General features: G+C 43.3%; 1 protein-coding gene across 10 annotated transcripts in view; it reads right to left on the reverse strand.

Annotated features, from left to right (window-relative positions):
• The window catches only part of FGGY (FGGY carbohydrate kinase domain containing), a 411,736-nt gene that overhangs the window by 63,454 nt on the left and 321,061 nt on the right, over positions 1-27,221 (reverse strand). For 7 of the 10 annotated variants that reach the window (XM_060139916.1, XM_060139920.1, XM_060139921.1 and 4 more), the window contains 2 exons: positions 21,701-21,821; positions 15,567-15,661 (listed from right to left, as the gene is read on the reverse strand). The exons of 1 other annotated variant lie outside the window; for it this stretch is intronic. In XM_060139916.1, the coding sequence (XP_059995899.1) occupies positions 15,567-15,661; positions 21,701-21,821 (216 nt within the window). The remainder of the gene's footprint in view (positions 1-15,566; positions 15,662-21,700; positions 21,822-27,221) is intronic. 2 more of the 10 variants (XM_060139918.1, XM_060139917.1) reach the window with 1 other exon arrangement.

Genomic DNA, 27,221 nt, shown 5'->3' on the forward strand with positions numbered 1-27,221 from the left:
ACAACCCCCATTCCCTATCAACTGTGGTCCTTATATATCGAGCTTTCTCTTCTGCTACTCCCGAACTGGGATGCTTTCCTAGGAGTTGAGTTGATGTCTTTCTGTCTGTGTTACTCCTTTGCTTTCACTAGCACCTCTACCTGAAAAGCCCACTTCCTGCTGCTTCTCTGCTCATCCTAAGTTAACATTTCCACTTCAAGCCCTACTTCTTATACAAAGCCACACTTCTCTTTCCTGCTTGTAGCTGTTACCAGGGAGCAGATTATGTAATGGCACTCTCCGGTTTCAGGTTACTTCATTTTTATTTTTCTAGCCTGTCAGCTCCTTGAAGGTGGGGAACCTGGCCTTGCTTTTCCTCTTTTTCTTTTTTAAAATTGTAAAACATCTGGCCCGCTATTACACTATCCACAACTTTGAGGTCACCCATAGAAACAGCATGTGCTTGGAGACACAAAAACCTGTATTCAAATTCCAGCTTGAATATTAACACCCAGTGTGACCTTGGGTAAGTTCTTTTAATTTCTGAGTCTGTTTTCTCATTTGTAAAACTGAAAAAAAGAGACTTTGCACATAAACCTATTGTGAGAGTTAGGTGAGAAAGGCTAAATATTGATTCTGCAAGGAAACATCTACAAGAAGGCCAGAGCAATATGACTTATGCATGTAGCTTTCTTATAATTTGCTTTGAGATAGGAAGAAAGCTTGGAAAACCCTGAGTAAAAGATATGTCTCAATAAACATAAGCTCTGAGACATACAGACTTAAACTCCTAATGCCATTACTTAATAGCTATGTGACTTTGGGCAAATCGCTTGCCCTCTCTGAGTCTCTATTTCCTCATTTGGGTGATGAGAATAATCACACATGTAATAGAGTGATTCACTTAGAAAGGTCCAGAGTTCTGGTTCAAGAAAGAGGAGTTTCTATTCCTTTTGACTAGACACTACTGGAACTGTGCCTGGCTCGGACTTGTAATCAAGTTGTGTCTCCTGAGACAGGTGCTGAGCTACCTGTGGCCACTGGCCTCAATGCCTGACTCAAGAGTGGGCTTATTCAGAGCTGGGTATTCACTAAAGTTGCTAACGTCAATTTCTTGTCTTTTGGGTGTCACTTAGTCAAAGTGAACTGCTTTCCATGATAAGTGGCCACCCTTTCTCCTGTTGGCCTAGCTCATTCCGACAGGGAGAGAGGAGGGGAAGTGGATTTGCCATAAGGACTGACTTCTCTTAATGCTTAAAAGTGACGGTATCAATCAGAGTCCAGTCGGGAGAAGCGAAACCACTCTACGTCATTCAACAAAAGGAACTGAGCACAAGAAATCGGTTTCATTGATGACACAAGAAACCAAGAAGCCAAACAGATGATATTGAAGGAACTCAGAGATCGGGGACGGCAAAAAGCTGCTGCTCCTCTTAGGGATCAAGGGATGATGGGAGGTAGTGGTGTGGCCAGAGCCGGGGGCTGGCCATGTCAGGCTGGAGCTGAAACCAAAGAATGGCTGAGTGGTCAGCCCTGGGACCTGAAGGGAAAGGCTGGGAGCTGGAATCACACAGGAGATGAAGTTGCTGCTGCAGTGAAAGAGAGAAATGACCTGACTTCTCCCCGCTTGCTTCCTGCACGTCCATCTTCCATCAGCATCTCCCATTGGCCAAATCTACTCAGTGGCCAGTTTCCAGAGAGCCTGAGAAATGTAATACACGGCAGGGCAGGTGTGAATAAGCTATCTGAGAGCAAACAGGCAAATGAGTGGCCCAGCCATCTCAATAATATACATAAAGCGCTAGAACAACGTGTGATTTACAGTCAGCTAATAATGATAGGTATCATAAATATTACTCTAATTTTGTATAACTCACTGAAAGTTTATTCACACCAGTAACTGTGCTCAATACTCTCTACATATTATCTCATTTAATCTTCACAACAATCTTATGAGGCAGGCACTCTTAACAGTCTCATTTTTACAGTGAGAAAACCAGCTTAGAGAGGTAAAGGGACTGACCTAATGTACAGCTTTAGCAGCTGAACTCAGGATCGGAGCCCAGATTTATGTGACATCTGAGTCTGTGCTCTTAACTATGGTCCTATTTATTGCTTATAATATGAATCATACTGCTAACAGTAAAAGGGAGGGTACTAGATAAGCTGAACATGAAACTTCTCATAATTACTGGGAGGATATTTTGAAGACCTACATTTCCAGGACTGAAAGCCTAGAACACTCTGGGAACATTAAATTTGCCCTTAAAAAAAGTAGAGATTAAGAAAAAAAATACATCACTTAATGTAGTTTATAAAAGTCCATGGCTTTACCTCTTGAAGGCAACAGTGTCTTTTTGCTAAGAGGATGCCAAGTTCAGTGGCCTCTGAAGGCTTGCTGTTTACTGACATTTGATAGGCTTCGACATCTGTTGCCCTTCTCGATGGATGGGTGCTTCATTTTAGCACTTCCCTGATGCCAGGCTGGTAAAAAGCTTTAGCACTGAGGTCCTCTAAGACACTCCTAGGTCAGTGACGCAGCTTTGTTTGTAAAGCTGCCTGAGGGAAGGAATATTCAGGGAAGAGTGGTAAGGCACATGCCATCCATCCACCATGCCGGGTATTCTCAGTCCTACCCCTGGGGCAGGTGACAGCTCCAGAAAGTTATAAGCCCGGGCAATTCTTGACCTCAAGTCAAGTTTCAATGTCCTGCTCCGGACCTTTAGCAAGGTAGTATAGGATGAATTCTTCTGCTTCTTCTGTAACGTTCCATGGAATGACTTCTTTGTTTGTTTTTAAAGGAATGGACATTTTAGAATTTGGTACCAGGGAAAATGTGGTCTCTTTTGGAAAACTGGTACACCTCCTTGACTCTGTGGACACTATATGACTTGACATATTTCCAGTTTTGTGTTGGCTGCTGGGAAGCTCAAAGTAATCCCCTTATTTATGGGTCAGAGACCCATAGGCCAAACCTGTCCCACACATCTGCTTGGTCTGACACTCACCAACGCAGGGTTAAAACAATTTGAATTTCAAGGTCCTTAGGCAGAGTATACATTCTCCAATCTGGTACAGAATGAAATCATCTTGTTCTCTGCTTGTTTCCATGGCCTACCTGGTATGGCCTGCAGGCATATATATACTTGAGGACCCCCTAGTCTAAGTAGTTGGTATATTATCTTCCTACAAAGTTTCTAACTTGTGAGTTTTATTTTGGTTAGTTTTATTCTGCTTAGTCATGTATTATAAGCTTCCTCAAATCCTTTATGGAAGAGGAATATGAATGATAAAAAAATAAACAAATTGTTTTCTTCCCTAAGCAAAACTGCCAAGTTCAGTGCAGGCAGCTGCATCGCCACTGCAGCCAAGGGCTGATCATTCCTGGTGAGTCACTCTGGCCTGCCCCACCTGCCCCACCTGTTAGAGGGTGACCACTGTCGTAGGCTCAACCCTATCATTCCTTTAAACAGGAGAAAGGATTTCTTCCTCATTAGCAACTGAGGGGCCTGGACATAATCAAGTGACCTCTGCCCTATTTCTAGCATATAATATGTAAAGCCAGCTCTAGGTGCCCTCTGAGACACTGGGCAGCAGGGGATATGCAGAGAGTGGGCCTAGAGCCAGACCAGCTAAATTGCAGCCCTCCCTCCCCCCACTAGCCATCCATGTGACCTCAGGTCACCTTATCAGTTTTTTTTTTTAGCTTATCAGTCTTGATGCCTCAAATTCCTGCTTTATAAAGTGGGACAATGCTACCACCTACTTTACTGGTTTTGGGGTAAGGATCAAATTAATACAGGAAATATTAATAATAGTACTTTTCTGCATGCCAGGCATTATGCTAACTGTGCTTTCATGCATAGAATATTTGCAGTAACTCAGTGGGGTCGGTTAATACGGAACTGAGGATCAGAGAAACTAAGTACCTTGCCCAGCCAGGCTGGTTCACATAGCTAGCAAGCCAAGGAGATGCCATAACCTTGAGTGTAGCAAGGTGACTTAGTGGGCTACTTTCTTTGGCCTCATTTGATTTCCTCTTATTCCGTCCACAACAGGTTCAGCTCATTTACCCTCTTCCACCCCCAAGACTTGGCAGGCAGTTGCCATAACACGACTGAGCTCCAGCAGTTATTACTAATATTTATTGTGTTGAGTTGAAATGGAGAGAGATTTGTGCAGGACTGAGGCACATGCTCCTTCCTCTGCTTTCAGAGAAGGTATTCTACTGCGAAGATTAAGAGCCAGCCCGGTTCACATGCCTCTCCACACAGAGTTCCAGCTCTATCACCAACTAATCCTATATGGCCTGGTTCAAATGTTGCCTTCTCAGAAGCACCTTTCTATTTCTAGCCCTAAGACAATGGAAGCCACTCCTTCCTTGGTGCTCCATTATCCACTGTATAGCAACTGTAGTTAAACAAATAAGAGCCAACATTAAATAGACAGTATTCTACTCTACATGTACTAACGTGCTGACCTCTTACAACATGAGTTGTGAGATAATATACCTATGATGCAGATATTACTGTTATGTTTTACTGATGAGAGCTCTGAGGCACAGAGAAATTAAGTAATTCACTTAAGGTAAGTGGCAGAGCCATGATTTGAGCCCAAGCCAAGGCGCTGTGTCTTTGTCATTACATTTAGTGTTGACTTTTTCATAACTGTATCTGTCTGTGTCTACCTCCTCCCCACCAGACTGGAACTCCATGGGCCCCAAGACGTGTTTAAATCTTCTTTGTCCTGCTACCATCGAGGACTGTCCCTGTCACGTGGCAGCCTCTTGCTGATGAGCCTTGGCTCAAAAGATTAAATAGGGAGCCTCATCACCTAGTTGAATCAAGGCCAAGACACATGACTTTTCCAGATGTAGCCCACTGTCATCTGTCAGCCCAGCTATCACAGCCCACCCTATCTCCAGCTGCAGAGGAGAGCAGGAAATGCATCCTGACATCACAGGAAGGACCCAAGTAAAAGGTGCATTGATGGGGGCAAAAACAAGCCAGCAGAGTGATTAATTTGGCCTCCCCTTCGATATTATGTTTATACAAGTTGATTATATAGCACTTAATTACTAATTTGCCCTGCTTAAACCAAGAGTGTTTTTAATTTTTAATGAGATAAGGGAAGAAGATGCCTTTACTTAGTAAGGAGCAGCTATTTTATTTCCTTCTCTTGTTTTGCCCAGCCAATTAATAACATTTCTAAGGAAATGTATCCCTGTCATGAATTCTTTCTCCCCATCTTCTTCCTGACCTCCCAGATTTAAAAAGAGATAGAAACAGACAAGAGCCACTTAGAAACAAACTGACTTCACCTTCTGATCTGGCTGGCTAGGCAGGGAAAGGCCTTGTAAAGCAAAGTAACATGGGACCCATAAATGGTGCTGTCTGACTTTTTGGGAGTTGGGGTGTGTCTATTCCCAGAAACCATGGCTTGGTTGTTGTTACCAAAAGCAGAGAACACAGCCATAGGTCTCCAAACAAGGCAATCCCCCCTAGAACCCTGCATTGTTTCCTGGGTATTAATGCCAGATAATTTTAAGCATGGCCCTAGGGCAGCCTATACAAAAAACACAGGTTTTGGAGTCAGCTCTGGATTTGATCGCCAGCTCTGCTACTTGTTAGATGATGGATCTGTTACTTAAACTCTCTGAGCCTCAGTTTCCTATCTGTAATGGTGAGGTGAATAACCTACCTTGCAAGAATCAAATGGCATCTCAAGTACCTTAGCACAGTGCCCAGCTCAGAAGAGGCACAGTTTTCTTGTCTTTGGCAGAAGGGAAGGCAGGAAAAGGAAAGCAGGGATAAGTGGGTCCCTTTTGAGCACCCTAGCCTGTCATCTGCAGAGCTGACAGATCTGATCAGTGTTACTCAGAGGGCCCGTCCATAATGACATAAGGAGTTTGTTCCAGAAAGTAAACAAACACCCTGATTCTCTCACTGAGAACATCTTGCTATGAACAAAATGTTGTAATTGATTTATATTCTGATGCAAGTCCCTTATCTCACTGCCAATCTGTAACAAACCATTCACAGCTTGGCCTCTGGTCGCAGACAGACCTGCACAGCCCAGTCTGGATGACTACGGAGGACAGCTGGATTCGCTCCTAAAGACCCCCTCCCACCCTTCTCTGGGCTGAGCCAGGCTCACTTGTACAGACTATATCAATGAGCTCTCTTGCCCTATGACTTTGACTCCGGCCAATGGGGAGCCCGACAGTAAGTCAGAGAGCGGGAGGAAGATGGGGTCAATAACCCAGCTCTTCACTTCCAGGGTCATTGGCAAGCCAGCTGACTCGGTCGCCTCCACACAGCCCTCTGTTCTGGGGTTCAGGGGTTCCAGTAACTGTGCTCTCCCTTCACCTCTTAAGGTCCAGCTGTTACAAACCCCAGTATACTATATCCTCCCTTGTGATTTCTCCAGGGCTGGTCCCCAGTATGTAAATAGTCCCTCAACTAAACTCTCTGAAACTATCCTAATTTGAAGGTAACTTCTGTGGGGACCTTGACTAACACAGGGACATTTTAATGTACAAATTCTAGTTGTCTACAAAAACAGACTCACAGACACAGAGAACAGATTTGTGGTTGCCAAGGGGGAGGGGGAGTGGGGGAGGGATGGACTGGGAGTTTGGAATTAGCAGATGCAAACTAGTATAGGATGGATAAACAACAAGGTCCTACTGTATAGCACAGGGAACTATGCTCAATATCCTGTGATAAACCATAATGGAAAAGAATACGAAAAGGAATATATATATGTATAACTGAATCACTTTGCTGCACAGCAGAAATTAACACAACATTGTAAATCAACTATTCTTCCATAAAATAAGTTTTAAAAATTCTAGCTGTCTATTACTGGTACTAGTTTTTTTAAATCATGGCAATCACACTCAGCCCCAGAGGAGTCCACTCCCATGTATGACCAAGTTGAACAATCCTCAGCTTTGAAATCCTAGGCTAGGCCTTGGATTCTGGCTCCATCCCTTTCTAGCCATGGGATCTGGTAAGTCACTTAAACCCTCCTACCCTGTTTCTTAATTTGTAAAATTATGATAATAGTATAGGAAAGTTCCTTATGTATAACTTTTAACTAAATTTTTAGTTAAAATAAATTTTTAAATTTAAATTTTTAAATGTTCAAATTTTTAAATAAATTTTTAAATGTTACTAAATTTTTAAATGTACTAAATTTTTAAATGTTCAAATTTCTTTGATATACATGTGATAAGAGACATGCCATCCAAGTTTCTACACACGTGGTACTTTATGGTTCATTGCAGCGTATCAAACACCTCCGATAAGCAACTGTAATAATGGTATTTCTTCTTTTGCATACTTCTTGATCATTTGCCTCAATGATAGAACCAAAAGTCTTTTATATACTTCAGTAAGACCTCTAAACATTCCATGACTCTGAATCAAACTTTGTCCAGTGGCATGTGGTATGTATGTGTATATGACTGTGTGTGTGTGTAGTCATTTTTCAGAACTTTTTCCCAATTACAGACAATTCCTGATTTAACTAAAGGTCTTGTCTTCCCTCATCTCTTATTTGGTTCCATACCCTAATTTACTGTGTTGAATATTAAAGTTATACAGCATGGATAATCTATTCATGACATCCTAGAGTAAAGGGAGGAAAAAAAAAGTCCTATCTATTCATTTCTGATTTAGTCCAACAAGGACATTTACTATAAAAAGGAAAAGCATAAATGATCATTAGAATGAGGAATTAAGTACTTACAGGCATTCATTTCTACTAAATAATCTAACGTATTTTTTTCAGATTTGCACCAGTATAAAATGTTGTCTTGAACAAAATGAAGTCAAAGAGGTAGGTAAACTCAGGGCTTCCCTGGTGGCGCAGTGGTTGAGAGTCTGCCTGCCGATGCAGGGGATGCGGGTTCGTGCCCCGGTCCGGGAGGATCCCACATGCCGCGGAGCGGATGGGCCCGTGAGTCATGGCCGCTGAGCCTGCGCGTCCGGAGCCTGTGCTCCGCAACGGGAGAGGCCACAACAGTGAGAGGCCCGAGTACCGCAAAAAAAAAAAAAAAAAAAAAAGGTAGGTAAACTTTATTTTAGAAATACAGTTCTGAAACCCTTCTAAGTTTCTAAAGTACTCAGTAGATGTTTGGTCACTGTTTTCTTTTATAAAAGCCCAAATCTTAAGTTCCTGAGTAAAAACTGCAAGTGGAGGGAGATATTTGGAAAAAAATATTTGTTAGCCTAAATCTCTGTGTTAATAACAATACTATAAAAAGTGTCATTTAATTAAAGTTCTTAATTAAAGTGCTTTTTAATATATATCTGTATAAAAAGTAAATGGACAGATTATGATTAAATACAACTAAATAAAACAAAACACTACTGGGAGTATGGTATGAAGCCTTCTCCAGGCAAAGGAATTAGAAAATTTCCAAACCAAAGAGGGTACATTTCTTCTTTTTACTTCTACATCCCATACTCAACCAAGCAGTGAGGCTAAACATGTGCTGCTGATATGTTCTATGAACCATACTACCCCGTAGAAGCGCAGCTAAAGTGCTATACTGGAATCTACACTTTTTCCGAGCAACAGATATATATTTACTGGAATATAAAGAACATGGTTTGATGGAACAAAAAGAGCATGGACTTTGTGTCAAGCAAAGTTATATGACCTCTCCATGCCTCACTGTCCTCATCTGCACAGTGGGGACTGTTAACATCCACTGGTTGATGCAAGGATTCTATGAATGACAAAGGATGGAAAGTAACAGGCCCTGTTCCAGGATCACCCTGTAAGGAACAGGAGAGTCCAATGTAATATATCTTACAAACTGAAATAATTTCCTAAAAATAGAATACTAATTTTACGCTAATTTTTGACTTTTATATCCATGGTGCCATTCTGCCAATTGGATTGGAACAAGGAGATGTATAATTAATCAGAACCTGAATTTGTTGTTGGTTTGTTTTTTTTTTTTGAGTGGGAGCAATTCTCAAAAAGATAAGAATGTACTGTTAACCAGGTATGGCAGTAAGTATAAAGAATGTTAGGACCAGCATCACATTCTTAATTTAACCCTTCTTTAAACTATTAATTACCATTTCAGGTTTTCTGTTGATTTTCTATGAGGCACTCACATATGGGACAGGATACAGAAAATCCAATCAGAAACCTGAATCCATTTAATTAGAAACCAGAATCTCATATCTCATGAAACACATGCTTAAGCAGCAAAGGGCAAAAGGTTACTAAAAAAACCTGATAGTATCAGGACCATATGTGAAATAAATAGGATTTTAAGAGACCTGGGAATGAAAGCCAAATGAAACTAAAATTCACAGCAAAAGATGCCTTATACACGAGGAATGTGAGCCCTGAATTTTCGCACACTATTGGTGGGAGTATAAAGTGCTAATATGTATCAAAATCCTAAAAGTTAGGCAAACTTTTTGACCAAATAACTATACCTCCATCATTTAGTTTGTGTAAATAATTTAGGGTATGGGCAAAAATTCAGATACAGAGACGTTAGTTGCAGCATTCTTTAAAACAACGGAGACAACCTGAGTATTCAAAACTAGAGGACTGGGGATATAAGTCATGGTACATAGCGTGGGTCCCCAACCCCCGGGGCCTCGGACCACTACTGGTCCGCAGCCTGTCAGGAACCGGGCCGCAGAACAGGAGGTGAGCGGCGGGCAAGGGATTGAAGCGTCATCTGCGGCTCTCCATCGCTGGAATTACGGCCTGAACCATTCCCCACCCACCCCCATCTGTGGAAAAATTTTCTTCCACGAAAGCGGTCCTTGGTGCCAAAAAGGTTGGGGACCGCTGGTCTACTATGGGGCAGAAAATTGTACAGCCTACAAATATGATAAATAAAGATGTTTACTATGTATTTTTGGGTGGGGGAAAAAAGGCTATAAAACAATATGCATTGTATGAACACAGTTTTGTAATTTAGAAAAGTATAAAGTAATTTAAAAGTATGTACAAAAAGATTACAAAGATAGAAGCCAGAATCTAATATAGTGGTTGTTTTAGGGTAGTAATATCAGTGTTTTCATATTTTTCTTTCAGCTTAACTGAATTTTCTTATTTTTTCCCAATGAACATGAATTAGTAGTTGTATTCCAGAAAAAGGAAAGAAACCCAGCAAATTAAGACTGAATGTGCCAAGAAATGGCATGGTTTCATATTTCTGAACATCTATTATATATCAGTCTTTCCAAACCTCCAGAAAGCAAGATCATGGTAATCAACTTTACTTTGCAAAATGTAAAACTGGTATTTATGGTGACAGGAAGCCAAACAGGACTAAAAAACACAGAAAGTTAACTCTCACAAAACAAAACAATATGGAGACGTATTGTATAGCATAAAAAAATAACAGGCTTTGAAGCACATAATAGGTGATGAATAGAAACTGGCTCTAAATGAAGGAAATGTCATGAAAAAGAACAGAAGGAGAGGCTTCAGCTAAGCAGTGAGGATGTTTGCAAGGACTGACCTTGAGGGTAGACCACTGCGGTCAGCGCGGATAGTTTATCCTGTGGGCACACATTACAGAAAGGGTGAGTAATCACCGCTCTCCACTGGCCACTTAGATGCATTGGTCTGCGAGACACAGGAGTCTGTCTGGAACGTGACAGGGAAAGTTGATGGTGGGAACGCACGGAGTCAATGGTTTACAGAGGCGGCAACCCTCACACCGTGGGAGGAAAAAAGGTTTTGATTAATTGGCTGATTCCAAGGACTTATTTTCTTTACCCTGGTACTACCATTAAAATGATGGCTGAATTCATTTTGATCTCTTGTCACTGTCTCCTTCTGCTGATTTTTGCTTCAGAGGCTTCCTCTACTGCTTTTTTGGGGGGGCAAGGGTGGGTGTCAAGATAAATATCAATAGCACAGTTAGAATTAAAGCTTATTTTATATAAATAGTCTTGGGGGGAAAAAAGCTTTCTTTTAAGATAAGACATTACAGGAAGCTAACGACATCTGCAGAGGGGCTGAAGGAAGCAGAAAGTGGAAAGCCATTTTGTATTTCTGCCTCTTTGCCATTGGATTGAGTTTTCTCTCACGGCATCTTGAAACCGCTTTCTTGCTTTATGTGTCCTTTGCATTTCTTAGAACCTCTCTATTGTCTGTGCTTAGGAAGTGTAAGCATGTTGATAGTTCATAAAGTGATTTTTTTCCGGTATGTTAATTTCCCAGGGCCTGGGAGCCTAGAGGATTGTTATGGGATGCTCCCAACTTCTAATGATAATTATTTGCTTTCCAGGATATTCAGAATTTGAGAGGATCACTTTGGAGCACACTGATGGCCAGAGGAGCGATGGGTGACATTCTAGGGATGGGGGAGTGGTCAGGTGGAAAGGCCACAGATGCCAAGACCGCCTGGATAACTCTAAGGAGGGAGGAAGACTTCCTTCCTTGCATCCCCTCCCACTTACTCAATAGTTGAACTTCTACCATGAAAATGGCATCTCTGTGATTTGATTCCATTTTATTAAGCCGCAGATACAAAGACAACTGTGACATGATACTTGTCACACTGTCTAGTGGAAGAATAGTTTTGAAAACTACTAAAAGGAGAACACCATTTCTGGAGAGGGACAATTCTTTAAGATATTATTAGTCATTCTATTCTTTAATGCAGATGGATGGCTATAACTACCCTTTGTGAGATCCTAATTTGGAAAGGGAATAGGAGCAGGAAGACTTTAGTTGTCTAAAGGAAGGGAGGGTAGGAAAGGGCAGAGGAAGAGAGGGAGAGAGAGACTCTGAGGATGAGAATATGAATGGATAAATGAACAAGAGTTGGAAGCAGGAACTGTCAGCAGGCTTCAAAATTTGGAATAGCAATGGACCTTGTACTTGACCAATCTCTTCCATTAATACCCCCATCAGAAAATTCCATCCACTATCCCTCTCCCTCCAGCTGATAAACTTTCCCCAGAATTCAAATATATAGAAGTTTGCAATAGCTGTAAGTAAAATCCACAATTCTAAGTCCTTCTGATCTGTTGGTACTGCCAAAGGAAGGTATAGCGCTCTACCCCTGGCTGAAGTCATCCATTCATGGGCCTAAGACATTGGGAAACCCTGTCTCCCTGGGCACGTAGGACTCTTCCCTAGGTCTGCAGCCTGGGTCTTCTGGAGTCTTCTTAGCCTTTCCTTCATCTGAAGGAGACGACTCCGGCTGAGTCTACCAAAGTCTGCCCATCCAGATAAGAAGTGAAATCCTTTATCCAACGACCAGATGTGTGGTCTATGAGAAGACAAAACATCTGGCCTGCTGGAATCATTGAGCTGCTGGCAAGCTCTGCTCAGCTTTCTTACAGGAAGGAGTGGCAGGCACCCTGAAGATCAAGCTAGGGTCTATGAAGTTCAAAGAAGAAACTGTGTTGAAGTTCAGATTGAAAAATATGAATCCCAGGGAGGAAGTAATTCTTTTTCACCTCAACTTGCCAGAATCCTGAGCTGGTCTCCAGGCCTGGGGCACATAGGTTGGCACCTCTTCTTTAGAGAGGGGTGAATGAAGCCAAGTTCACATGCATTTACATTTCCAAACATAATCATTATTACAATGTTGACAATTATACCTGGGCTTCACGGAGGTCACTGAATCTTTCAAAGGCTCTATCTCAGCAGTTCCACATGAATGGCAATTCTTATTTAAACATTTTTTAGAAAGGAAATAAAACAAACAAATGAAACGAGCACCTGGAGAGGCCGAGTGACATTGTTTGAGGATGTACAACAACCATGCACAGAGGTTAAGACCACATGGATTCCCTCAGGCATGTGATGACAGGTAAGATTCAGGTCTCTGGCACCTGAGGGCTTTCTTTACTAGATTACAGTGTCTCCTAAAAATAGTCAGGAGAGGCACATAATTCCTCGGGTCGAATAGGAGACATGAACTTGTCTTTAAGATTTTGTGGGCCTTGTAGCTGCTACTCAAGTCAACAATTCCAATTTTTGATCTACCATATCTTAGATCCTGTTCCAGAATATTAAGGGAAAATATTATGTAGTGAAGAAGATGTCAGTGTGGGATGAAGCTCAGTTTCCACTTAGGAGAAGAAGTGAGTGGAAACTTCTCAGAGCTAGAAACTCCAGATTTGACTAAGATGTCAATGAGGTGCCACAAGGCATGGTATGAAGTATCTGATAAAGCAGCCGGATAAAGACAGAACAACTGACTGTCACACTACTCTGTTTCAGTGGCAGACTGTCTCCTGATTTGTGACCAATGACATTTCTTTTCAGAAAATTCACCTTTGAATATTTAAGAAGCCAAATTTTTTTTTCAAGAAAAAAGAAAAAAAATTAGACTAAAGTAGAAAAAGAAAGAAAATCAACAGAGGATATAATCCAGAGAGACCTTGATTTCAATTCTGCTTCTGCCCCTTATTAACTGTAGCCTTGGGCAAACTTCTTAAAAACTCTCTGAGCCTGGGTTTCCTCATATATAACACAGGAGTAAAAAGCCTTATTCCCGCAGGCAGGGAGACTGTCAAGATTCAATGAGGTGTCTTCATCTGCTTGGGCTGCCATAACAAAATATCACAGATTGGGTGTTTAAACAATAGAAATTCATTTTCTCACAGTTCTGGAGGCACTAAGATCAAGGTGCCAGCATGGCTGGGCTCTGGTGAGGGCTCCCTTCCCGGCTTGCAGATGGCCACCTTTTTGCCGTGTCCTCACATGGCAGAGAAAAAGCAAGCTCTGGTGTCTCATCGCATCAGGGCACTAATCTCACCATAAAGGTCCCACCCTCATTTCCTCATCTAATCGAAATCACCTCCCAAAGGCCACATCTCCAAATACCATCACACTGTGGGGTTAGGGATTCAAATTTGAATTTTGAGGGGACAGAAACTTCCAGTCCATAATATGCATTAACCTAAGCAGGGCCTTAGTAAGCATCTCTACTGTTTTGTTTTGGCAATTATGCTTTGTCCCAGGAAGTGCAAGGCACCTAGTTATGAGAACATCTTCATAAATCAACACATTAAAATAATAACTGACAAGCCACTGACATTTCAACAATAAATAAACATCTCCATGTGATGTTTCTGAGACAGCACCAGAAAATCCAGAAAAAAGTTGAAAACTCAACTCTACCATCTTTGTTTAAAAACTCCAGTTAAGATCCACAAGCATTCACGAGTGGGTTCAATTCTTTGGAAGGGATATTTCACAAGCATCAATTTGAGAGGCTTGGCAGGGTGCCGTGCACCACACTTCCCAAAATGTGGCACAAAGAGCACAGATATTGGTATCAGACTCTTGCATGTGACCACTTCCAATAGTGTACACTTGAGTTCCGTAATCTTTCTGGATCTCTGTTGCCTGTGTGGGTTGTGAGAGGTAGCAGGAAGGTTATATGAAAAGCACCTAGCATAGTTCTTGGTACATAAGAGGGTCACAATAAATAAGGTTCTCATTACTGGGCTACTGGTGGAAAACCTGGCTTCTAGTCCTGACTTTGAGACCGTGGGCAAGTCACGTAAGCTCTCTGGTGACTCAGCTGAACAAATATTTCTTCAACTTTCAGTTACAACTTGGGAGCCAGACTTCTTGGTTCTGGCATTTACTAGCTGCTTCAACGTAAGCCAAGTTATTTAACTTCTTTTTGCCTCAGGTTCTTCAACTATAAAATGGGAATTATAGAGCTGTTGCGGGACTGAACGTACATTCCCGGTCCAGAGAAAGAACTCATAATGTGCTCCTGATCATTATTACAGATAAAGAAATGGAGTGGAAGCAGAACGGTCAGGTTACAGAACTAGTTGGAAGTCAAGTGAGGGTTGACTTCAGAGCTTGTGCCTTCAGCCTTAAACTATACTGCTTCTCTACCTTTTTGTAAACCTATTGTTAATCCTATTATTTTACCACTCAAAGTCTCTCCATAAAACCCACATGTGAAATGTCTTTTTCAATTCAGTGGTAGGAAAAGCTTTGTCTCCTAAAGAAACTAGTATGCTTCCTCTTTTTGAAAATAAGAATTATGTAACTTATCATGTGTTCTTTTTTGTCTCGGCTGCCAGGAAGCTCAGAGTCAAACTGTCTGCTCCATCATTGCCATCGAGTTGTTTCCTTCTTCTTATATCTTTGTTCCTTATTTTTTCTTCTAACTCCCTTTTACTAACATTTTCATTTGTGTACCTTGCTGAAAGAGACCTCAGAGGTATTTGAAAAGTGGTGGATGGAGATGAAAGAAGCAAATACAAATCAGAAATTCACATGAAAAATTTGTTTTGTACCTTACCTGCTTCGCTTGCTAAAAGAAAAATGGTCAAGGGGAAATTCAAATGAAATAATATAAGAGCTATTTTCAAGGAGAAAAAAAGAAAACCAACAGAAAGACAGAACAACTGACAGTAATGGAGGCCAAGTCAAATGAAAACTGCAAAAAATATGTGAGGCTAGAAGTGTTTGTGCTTTCCCTGGCTGGAACCTATCATTTCTTAATTATATCCTGTGTGTGCTTTGCAAGACATGAGCTGCTGTCAAGAGGAAGGACAGCCCCAGACAGGGGACGGGCCACGGCCCACCCCTTGGTCCTCACGTACCTGTACAGAAGCGAAATCCCCCGAGGCACAGGCCCCCAGAATAGCAGCACCCACGAGAACAGACTCCACCTCTTGCGACAGGACCACAGGCATGCCTGCGCAGGACAAGGCCACACCTTGGTTAGGGAGTAGTAGGGCCAGGGGCCACGCGGGGAGCCGGCCAGCAGCTCCAGCAGCACAAACACCTGATGTAGAGGCAGCAGCAGTGCTCCTCCCCTCCCCCTTGCAGTTCCCTGTTCTTTGGGATTACCTGGTTCTAAAGGATTTCACTGCCTCTGCCTGCTGCTGCAGTAGCCAAGGGTCCCCTGGAAGCCAGCACCATATATCTATATCTATATCTATATCTGTATCTATATCTACATTTATCTATCTATCTATCTATCAATCATCTATCTATCTATCTATATGTATCTGAACTCAGGAGACCTTTCTGCCCAGGTTTTCCAGGCTTCTGCTAGCTGCTACCTGCCATTTTAAGTAGTTAAACAAACATTTACGAAGTGCTCTGCGGGGCCAGTGATATAGAGATGAATAAGACTATTCTGCTATTCAGGTCACAAAGGGGAGATGGATGAGAGAGAGATAAAGGCCACACAGGGGGCTGGGTCTCCAACTGAGATGCACTAAGGAAAGGGAAGTAGTGAGAGAGGGTGTGATGAATCCTTCCTTCAGGGGCCTCAGAGTACAAGCCAAAGCCCTTACCAAGGCTGACAAGGCCCTCCAGGATCGGTGCCACTTCTCCCACCCTGATTGGCTTCCCCTCTCCTCTGGGCCACACTGCCCGGCCTCCTTGCCCTTTCTTGAATTTGCTTCAGGGCCCTTGCTTGTGCTGTTCCTTCTGTCTGGGTCACTTGCTTCCAGATGTCCCCATGGCAACTCCCTCCTGCAAGTCTGTGCAAACATCCCTCCCCACTGCAGCTTTCCTGACCATCTGAAGTGAAATGACAACTTACCCACAACATCCCTTACCCGCCTCATGATTTCCTCATTGCCTTCCAACACCGTGTTATTACTTCTCTTGTTTACTGTCTGTCTTGCCTGCTAGAACATAAGCTCCATGAGGGCAGGGACTTTTTGTCCACTGCTGAATCCCTGGAATTGAGAGCGGCGTCTAGCACATTGTAACTGCTTACATGATGAACGAATGAATTTTTGAGATGGGGAAGGGGATCAGAGCAGGGGAGCTCAGGATTAAATAAGCATTTGAAGGATGAGTAGGGGTCCACCAGGCAGGGAGGAACACTCCACATGACAACTCCCAGAGGCTGAAGGTTCACAGTGGACTTAAGGTGAATAGGAATAATTTAGAATTCTTAGTATTTTATATGTGTGTGTATATGAAATGAAACGTACGTAAAATATAAATATATTTGCTAATCAGGAGATGGCAGCAAACTCCACAGAGGTAAGCTCTGTGGCCAGACCTGTGAGATCTTCCTCTACTCAATACACTATTTTTCCAAAGACTGGATTTCTCTTCCTATCTTTTCTGGCAAGGGTTCCCTGACACATCCTCCTCTGTGCTCCCACTATCTCCTAACTCACTGTCCTACTCCAGGGCTGGGGCAGCTGCCCCAGCCATCCCAGACAAAGGGGGTGGGGGGAAGAATTCCCACACATATCCCAGTGGACTTAGGAATACCAGCCCCATACTGCAGGGCCAGCACTGGAGACTTTGCTGACGAGTATCAGGTGGGGTGGGGTCTCTGGGAAAACCTCAGACCTGGTTCCACTAGCCCTGTGTCCTTCAGCAAGTCACTTAAACCCTTTAGCCTCAGTTTCTCCCTGTGTAAAATGGGGATGATAACAGGTTTGCTGTGAGGATCCATGAAAAAGGGCACATATGGGGCTTAACACATTTCCTGGCCTATGATAAGCCCCTGAGAGTGGTGGCCTCTATTGTTAGGATGAATCTCAGTGAGGGGTGAAGCCCTCCTCCATGCACTCCATCTGGGTTGGAAAGTGGACCACAGGGAAAGGATGGGGCAGGTTGCCCATCAACCATCCAGAGGGGCAGGAAAGACACCAGGCCACGCGGAAGGGCTGTGTTGGTTGCATCAGGAGAGAGCACCGCAAGCCTTTGCAGTCTGGGGATCATGGGGACGGGGGTGTGACCATGACCATCCCATGGCCCTGGGACTTTTTAGAAGACAGCACTCCACATGCTGTTTGCCTCCTAGCCCTCCTTACCCTGTCAAAGCTTCACTGCTCTGAGCAGGGAGGAACTACTCACAGGCCCCTCTCCTTGGGAACGGGAAACCAGAGGAGCCGGGTGGATCCCCCATCAGCTCTCCAGTTGCAGCCCAAAGTGCTCTGGAGCCAAGCTGCCAGGGTTTGAATTCTGGCTTCCTCCCTGCCTTAGCTGTGTGATCCTAGGCAAGTTACTTAACCCCTCTGTGCCTGTTTTCCCAGATGCAAAATGAGGTTAAACTTCCATTGATCTCACAGAGTTGCTGTGAGGGTTAAAAGTGCTTAGAGGAGGCAGTAAATTGGCATTAGCTATTATGATTCTTAATGTTTACCGTATCTCAGTTATTCCCACCCTCTTCTCACCTCGGCCCCAACACCTGTTCTGGGTCCTGGGACACTGCCGTGTGGACCAAGTCTGTAGCCCCCTTGTCCTCCGGCCACATCCTGGACTGAGCTCGTCTCCAGCCACGAGGCCCCTCTTCACATAGACCCTCAGTCTCAGGTGGGTCACCTCCTGCCCCAGCCCCTGCAAGCCTAGGGGTGGTCAGACTGCAGGCAGCCCCACGGTACCGCCTGGTGACCGGGGTTTCCCTCAACCCTGCCCACACCTCTGTAAATAGACCCTTTATTCGACTGTTCTCCAGTTAATCCAATCTGAGTGTGTCATCTGTTCTCTGCCTGGATCTGACTCACGCTGCCACCAACGTCCTCTGGGTACCCCGTCCTCGCTGGACAGTGGTCAGAGCACGAGAGCACTTTTCTGTTTGTAATGGCCCTCTTGGCAGGACGTTATTGTTCTTCTTTGCATGCTCGCGCCAAGCTCAGCATGTGTACTCAGAGAATGAATACATGAAGGAGTAAATGAGTGAAATAATGAATAAGGCGGGAAGAGGGAAACCCCTACGGAAACTGCCAGAATTCTACAAAACAAAATTCAGGAGGAACATTTAGTCCCAAGTCAGTGAGGGAAACCTACAATTACTTAGTACACACCAAGTATTTCTTGAAACCATAGTTAACTATATGCCCAGGGTACAACGAGATTCTTCCTCCTCACGTAGAGGACATTTCCCAAGTTGGCAAAACCCTACTCTCCCTGCTTGCCCAGAGTAGGAGCAGACTGTTCCCCAAATGGCAAAGATTTGCTTAAAAAATATTTAACTTCTTTTTTTCTGAAATGCACCACCTTTCTGGCGTGGGGCTGCCTTCAGGGAAGAAGTGAGCTAACATTTATTGAACACCTATTTTAAGTGAAGCACAGAGATTGGTGCTCACAAACGTGTGAGTATTTATTCCTCAGCATGATCTATATGAGGGAAATAATATTATCTCTACCTTTCAGAAGAGGGAAATGAGGCTCAGAGAGGTAAAGCAACTTGCCCAAAGTCACAGAGCTGGTCCCCTGCTCTTTTCATTACTCCACACTATCTCCAAAGCATCTCCCAAATCCCACCGTGTTTTTCACATGTTATTCCTGAGAATCATGTACCAGGTCTATGGTTCTTTCTACAGCTTTCTTTGCAGGAAAACTAGAGCAATTACAACGTTTAAAGGCACCAAACACTCTACCTATACACCCCCGGCTTGTGTACCCATCTTTTGCAGAAACAAATGCAAATGTGTTCTTTTCTCAGAATGCTGGGTGAAGGAGAGGAAGAAGGCAGCTTTGCCTGGAATGTGAACTATTTTATCTGACGCATTAATGAGTTTAGCAGAACCCAAAGCATTTAAAGGCAGATGCACTTTGCCATCACTTGTCAATCACCGGCTTCCCAAGGCAGAGGAGTTTCAGGCCAAAGAAAAGGCCCCTTTGTCCGGAACTGTAACTGGTCCATAGTCAGAGACAAAGGGTCCAGTTTCAATTGGAATCCAAATAACGATTAACAGCCTTTTCATTCATGAGCCTGAAGGAGAACAGTTTCCAAAGCAGAACTTTCTCTGAAGCCACTGCACCCCTGCTTCTGAGTCAGCTCAGGGGTGTGAGGCCTGGAAGAGAACTCACTTTCATAAAGGCTGGAGCAGCGGTGCAGAGTCAGGACCTGGGTCACACAGGCTACCCTGCTCTTGGGGGCCCTGTTTCCCTTTCCCTTGGGTGATGTGTTAGCCAAGGTTGATTTTCTCTCCCCTCCTGAATCCAGGTAGGAAGTTTTGGTGGCTATTTGGAGGCTGGAAATTAAAAAGTCACTCACAGATCAGATTTTAAGTCTGAACCGTACTTGAACAAGCTAGCTGACTTTGAGATAAAATGTAGTCATGGCTTTTCTCCTAGGGAAAATCGAAGGTAATCTGAGCTCCTTTTTACGTCTTTCTTCTTTCTGCCTCAGAATGGCCTACTTCCATAGGTTCTGGACACTTTAGGAAAGGAGTCATCACCATCAAATGGTTACAAACCGGGCAGAAAAGTTAAGAAACCTGGGTCAGAGCATAGTGTAGGGGACGCTGGGCCTGGACACACCTGGTACAATCCTGGTCCTGCCCCTACTGGGTGTCTGACGTCGGACAGTTAATTTAACTCACCTTCCTGACCCTGTTTCCTTGTCTGTAAGATGGGGACACCAATTTCTACCTTTTGGTGGTGTGTGCGGATTAAATGTAAATAGGGTGATTCATGTCAACACAGAGCGGGAGCGTGGTTAATGGTAGTCATTTCTATCCTTATTTTTATATATTTACCCTTAGACTGTGTGCTTTTTGATACTGTTCTCTGGCTTGTGCCTCAGCCTCCGTACCTCTAAGATGGGGATCAGTAACGTATTTAGTTTGATCTCACGATGTGCAGGGGGTAAATGTTGCCCATCACGATCGGGAAAGCTCTCACCTGCAGGGATCTGCATGGCCTGGAGGGGGAAGGGAGAGTCAGGGGCAGAAACCTGGACCCACCCAGCTGTCAGAGGTAAGGAATCCAGGGGACAGGGGACAGCAAGAGATCATGATGAATGGAGGCCAGTGGAGGGTGGGCTCAGATGAGACTGGAGGTGGGACTGTGAGCAGGGTCCAGTTCTCTCCTACTTCCCTATCCTTGCCCAGCCCTGGTACCTGGCCACCCCGGGATGGGGTAGGGAGGGGGGACATCAGTCCCCAGGAGACACAGGGAGAGAAAGGAGCAAGGGGCATGAGGGCACAGGTCTAGAGGGATGGAAGCCCAGGCCAGCCTCTGGGACAGCAGCAAGCCTCCTGCCTGTGGGGCCCCTTCCTTGGGGCCCAGGAGTCTGCACTACAGATCCTGCTCTGCTTTTGTCTGCTCATATCACAGAGAGATCAGCCCATTACCCTGGATTCTCTCCATCTGTGTCACGATCCCTGATTCTGATGAGCCGAGAAGGAATCACAGGATCTTGGGGGTCTTAGGGTCCAAACCCCCATCTGCAGCCAGACACCCACAGCTTCCACCATGGCTGGGCTCTGCAATCTTTCTTCAAACAGTTTCCTTATCACTTCCTCCAGTCACTTGCTGTGCACCTTCACAGGTCCAAACCAGGGCGAGGTGGCCCATGGTGTTTCCCCAATACCCTGTGCTTTTCTCACTCAGAGCTCTTGCCACACTGGATTTGACATGTCTGCTGTCTGCCTTCTTCAATAGCCCCTGAGCTCCCTGGGGGCAGGGATCATGTCTTCATCTCTGTATTTTCAATACTGCCTGCAGTGGGGGGGATCAGAAGAGGTACTCAAGACTGTTGAGTAAATACTTGAATTAAGATCTAGTCCTTGCTGACCTCTCGTGTCTCATTTCTTACCACGACCCAATAGTTAGCTACACATAGAAGTCACTTTCCCCACTGTGACAACCATAGCTGTCTTAAGAAAAAAAATACATTTGAACATAAATACTCAAAATAATTTGGCACACTACTTATATCTTCCTATTCTCTACCCTGTCTAGATCTTGGCCACGCCCATTTGCTGCCAAGCCTACAATGACTTTCTCTCCTTCTTCTTAGACTTACCGGTAATGTCTGCATGCATTTGCACAAAAAGGGGGTTCTTGCCGAGGCCCCCACAGAGGAAAAGGGTGCTGATCGAGTGCCCTGCTGACTCCATGGCCTCTATAATGAGGCGCGTCCCGAACTTAAAGGGAAGAACAGAAGAAAGCATCAGTACGGTAGCAAAGGTAAATTGATCGGGAACATTTACTAAGTGTTTACCCAGTACTAGATGCCGCACTAGGAGCTCTAGATACACTACCTCAGAAAGTCAGGACTCAAGATTACATTGCCCATGATCACATCATTATATTAAGTTGCAGAGCGGGAATTCCAACCTGGGCCTGCCTGACTCCAAAATCTTCTGAATCATTGCACCATTTGCTTCTATCAATAGTTATACAATGTTGACAAAAAGAGTTGACAATGTTAACACGGTACATATTAACACAGTTCGTTCAAATACATATTTGATGAGTGTCCATTATGGCCCAGGTCCTCCATGAGGTACGGGGAATGGAGTCATTGGCAGCTCTACTCCAATGATAACAGTTGGAGATCTCTGAGTCAGTTTCCCTTCCCTAAAGAGGAACTAAAGAAGTTTGTTCCTTGGAAATGGCACCAACAAACTCAGCAGCAGAAACATGGAAAGAGGGCTTGAATTGCACAAAGAAGGTAGCACACAAGACTTCAGGCTGGCAAAAGAACCTTTGTTACCACCTGAAACCAGGTAGTGGTTCTAATAAGGAGGCTTCCAGTGCCAGAATCCATTCCCAGTCAGTCCTTAGTGATCTCGGATGATGCAGAAACCACATGCCATATGCTATGGCTTCACCATATTTTCATTTCAGCCCTTGTGTCTTCCTTTCTTCTGAAAATGTGTTATCTATCGTTCTTGTCTTGCTCAGTTCACTAAAGTAAAAATTACTGATGCTTGACAAGAGACCGCTACCACAGGGTCATCGAGGTGAATCTTAATGTGTAAGTCATTACTTTTAGCTAGGGATTCGAGTATCTAAAAAATCATAATTTCCTAGGAAGTTCGAAAACTGGAAGTCCAAAAATCATCATTTTTTTTTTTTTTGAGAGAAGGATTAAAAACAAAAAAGATGAACTGTGATATGACCTCAGGAGGCAGCCGCATGGCGATGATTGAGAAAGTGGCTCTGGGGAGAAATGAGGGAGAGGGTTTTTTGGTGGCAAGATAGCCCTTGAGATATTCAGGGAGTAAGCAACTTTGGGGGATGACCAAGTCCCAGGTGTGCACATGGGAGTGAGGGGCTGAAGCGGATGGAGGAGAAGGTCAAGGGGGACGAGGAGGTCAAGAGAGAATACGGAGGTCAAGGATCTGGGAGGCCAGAGATGTTGCCACCACCAAGAAGGCAGGGTTCGGGCTGGACAGAAGAGTATCACAGATTCGTTGAAGGTGTGACAGTGGTGCTGGGAAGACGGTGTTCAGGTGCACAGAGGAGGAGAAGACAGTTCAGCTTGAGGGCATGCAGCACCAGAGGCTTAACCAAAGTAAAGGAAGAGGGTTTGGGAAGTTATCAGGATGCTCCCCTGACCCCCGCGGGGGGGGCAGGATGTAGAAGCTTCTTTCACAGGACTCTCCGGAGAGCTGTCTCCCTGGGGCCAGGGGGTGCCTCTGGGAGAGGCAGCGCTAGAGGGTGATCTGGGGACCAGGGGTGTGTGAAATCCTGATTGCTGTGTAGTAAATGATGAGGGATGGGGGCAGTCCAGAACCAAGATTTCCAGCCCACAGACTTCAGGTTTGTTGAAGTTATTAGTGAATCTGGTAAGAATATGGATTAGGTAAAACTTGGGCCTCCAAAGATCCTCCGCAGATGTCGTGTGTTAAAAAAAATTAAAACATGTTGTACCCTATGCGGCCAGACCCTGCTTATTGAACATGGCTGATTACCCCCAGATGTTCTTTCTTACGCTTTTGGGGGGTCATGAACCCTCCTGAGAATATGATAAAACCTACTGACCTCCCCAGAAAAGAATCATATATAAAATCATATTATAACTAATTTCAGGCGTTCTACAAATGCCCTTACATCTACCATGGATCATCTGGTGTCAGTGGATTCCAGGTAACCCTAGTGTACTCCAGGGGCATGAATCTGCAGGAGATAAAAGCATGGCTTTTGAATTTAAAAAAAGCTGGGATGGCATTCAGGCATTTCACCTATTTCTTGAATCAAATCCATACCTAACCTTTCCATGACTCAATTCTCATTTTAAAAATGGGAAGAATAACACCATACTTTTCATTTGATAACTCCAAGGATTGTCTGAAATGCTAACATGCAACAAAAAATTTTAAATGTGGTCTTAGACTTGCTGAAATACAGTAACATCTATCTTACAAGTTTGCTGCTGTAGATAGTGTATCTGAAGCTCATAGGAGTGTCCAGTACAGGGAGGGTGTTTAGAAATGAGAGCTAATCTGGTTGTTAGCTCTATGCTAGGCATTCTGCTATGCTCCTTAATATCACCTCTAATTTCATGAAACACTCAAAAACTGCATATTATTATCCCCATTTAGGATTTCTATAGTTTGCCTAAAGCCATGCAATCTGCCTTAGGGGAGGGGAAGCTGCCTCCCAATATGCGTGGAAATGCCATGCAAAATTGATATTTCTGATGTTTCTAAAATCAGAGACCTGAGGGCTCATGTGATTAGCAGGCCTGAGAGGAGAGTAACACAAAGCACATTCCCTGGGAAAAGGCAAGAAGCAATCCAAACAAGAGGCACTCGCTCCAGAGGGGCTGTGACAGCCTGTCTCTCTCCCATGTGGCATTGTCAGCAGGAATTTCCCACTCGGGCTGCCCGGTTAGTTACAGGGCCTTCCCTTTCGGTGTCCCAGACGCCACTGTGTGAAACACTCCACCCTCCTTAAATGCCCCACCAAAGGGCTTTGTGCTAAAATGATTTTGTGCTCACCTTTCTGGAAAAAATGTTTTCACAGAGAAATTTAAATTAAAATTAGGCTATTCCACTGGGAATGTACAGAACCAAATGCAAATGGAGAGACTTCAAATGCAAATAGTACTTTTTAAGGGTCTATTCTGCAAAGAAAGCTATAGATGAACAGGCTATGAATAAACTGGGTGTTTGACAGTTCCTTCAATTAAGCTTGGTCAAGAGAGAATTTCACTTCATGGAGGGTTTTGCATAGTCCCAAGTTAACTTCATTACAATATCTCTAATTTCATCCCACTCTTACAAAATATCAACCGTAGATATTACTACAGAGAAGAATTTGCTTAACTTTAACTTCACAACAAATAGGTGTAAAGGCTATATTCAGAGTCAATGAACACATTTTTTTTTTCAAGGTGAACATCATGGGAAAATATCTGTTATCAGAATGCTTCATTAAAATGCACATTAAAATGCACAAAGGCACTAAAAGATCAGAATGCCCAGATACTTTTGCAAAACAGACTGAACTCACAGCTCAATTGACTATACAACATAGCCTTATCGAAAAATCTGTCTTAAATTGCCTTCTCTTCATGGTATTATAAAGGTCATTAAAACAATGGACAGAATAAATATGATAGCTTTTAATATATGTACGGCCCATTACATACAAAATTGATTTTCCAAGTGTGTAGTATTTGGGAAAATGCAGTTGGCTTTCTCCCATCCCAGCCCTCCCCAGCCCTCAGCCTGCATTAGGTTTAACCTAATTTATACATTCTTGGACTTCTTACCAGTAAGGGGACCTCTGTGAGACAATCCTGGCCAAATTAATGATGTTGTCTAAGATGTGTCAAATCAAAACTGTTCTCAGGAATGCCTGAAGGCTTATTTCAATCATGTAGCTTTTACAAAGCGATCAAAGAAAATTGCAGCATGGTAACGTGGAAAGAGCAAAAGCCTAGGAGTAGACAGACGTTCAGATTCTGACTCGACCATACACTAGCTGTTTGACCCTGGCAAGCAGTGTTCCCTCTGTCTGTAAAATGAGGACAATCCCACCTACTGACTGGGTTACTCACAGGTGGGTGTAGTACCCTGTTTGGTGCCTGGCACAGAGAGTGGGTGTCAGTGAGAGGGACCAGTGGTTGTCATCACAGAATGGTGCCCCTTGGCTCATCTGTGTGGTCTCATTCTTCATGTCCCCCTCTTAGCATGGACTCAGAAGGAAGAGCCTCACACAGCTCTGATTTCCCAGGATTATTTATTTTAATGCAAGTGGCTCATTCCACTGTAAGACTTTTCATACAGTGATATTAAGATCAGAATATAAAAGCTCCTCAATTATTGGGAGATTGGGATTGACACAGATACATTAATATGTATAAAATAGATTAAGAAGAACCTGCTATATAAAAAATAAATAAAATTCAAAAATTCAAAACAAAACAAAAGCAAAAAAAGCTCCTCAATTCATCGTGTACCTAGTTTTATTTTAGAAAGCTGTGGGTTCAAATCCCAGCTCTGCCACTTACTAGCTGTATGAAACCGATCAAGTTAATTAACCTCATTGAGGCTTAGATTCTAATCTTCGGAAGGGGGATTATGATACTTCCCTCATAAGGTAAAGTCAGATAACGTATGTAAAATATTTGGCATAGTTCCTGGTACATAATATCCCCAAACTATATTATTTATCAATATTATTATTATCTTTACTGTAAAGCAGGATTGCTAAATAACTGTATTACTGATGCGTATTTTTGTTCTCCATTTTCATTTTTTCATGGTAGTCAACTCCCGCCATTTTGATAGATGTCAGAATTGTCTTTCTTTGACCAAGTTACCATAAATAAAGCAGGCTGACTGATATTACTGAACTGGACAGGCTGTTAATAAGATAGTTGTTTCAGGAAGATACAGTCAAATTGGTCTATAAGCTAAGAAGGACTGTTTAATCTAATTGAGTTGGCCAGTTCTGCTCTCTTATTGTGTGTACTTGGTACCTGGATAAATCTAAACATAAGAAAAGCGATTTTGTTGATGACATGGATATACAGAAAAAAATGCATGTAATTCTATTATTTGAAGCAATGAGGATATGAAAGTGGTATGTGGAGTAAGAGACAGAATAGCATATAAATATGTCCATATAGCATGAATAAACAAAAGTACTTTGTTTAAATAGGTATATTTCTGAAAAATAAATTTTGACTCTGAATTCAGTGAACAGATTTTTTCCTTTCTATTGGTCCCCAATTCTCTTTCCAGATCAGCTAAGCCTCACTGGATTAACTGTTATCTTGGGGTTCCTACCAGCTCTGAGATCCTGAAAGGCATGACCCACTCCCTTCAAATGCAATTTCTAACACGCACACACGTGCAAACTTTCGTGTGTGATTTCAGGGTTTAGAACCCTTCTGTAGCTCACTCATGGATCACCTCTAGAGAATAAGAGTCCTTGGACAATGATGTTTGGGCTTCTAGGAGTTTGTTTTCATTTTTGATTGATCTTCAGTTTAGAAGCTTCTAACACTTTCCCCCCTTTCTCCTTCCCTAACCAACCAAACCTCTCATTTGAGCAGCTAATTATAAAAATAAACATTTTCATGC

Source organism: Lagenorhynchus albirostris, chromosome 2, assembly GCF_949774975.1.
Source record: "Lagenorhynchus albirostris chromosome 2, mLagAlb1.1, whole genome shotgun sequence".
Taxonomy (NCBI): domain Eukaryota; kingdom Metazoa; phylum Chordata; class Mammalia; order Artiodactyla; family Delphinidae; genus Lagenorhynchus; species Lagenorhynchus albirostris.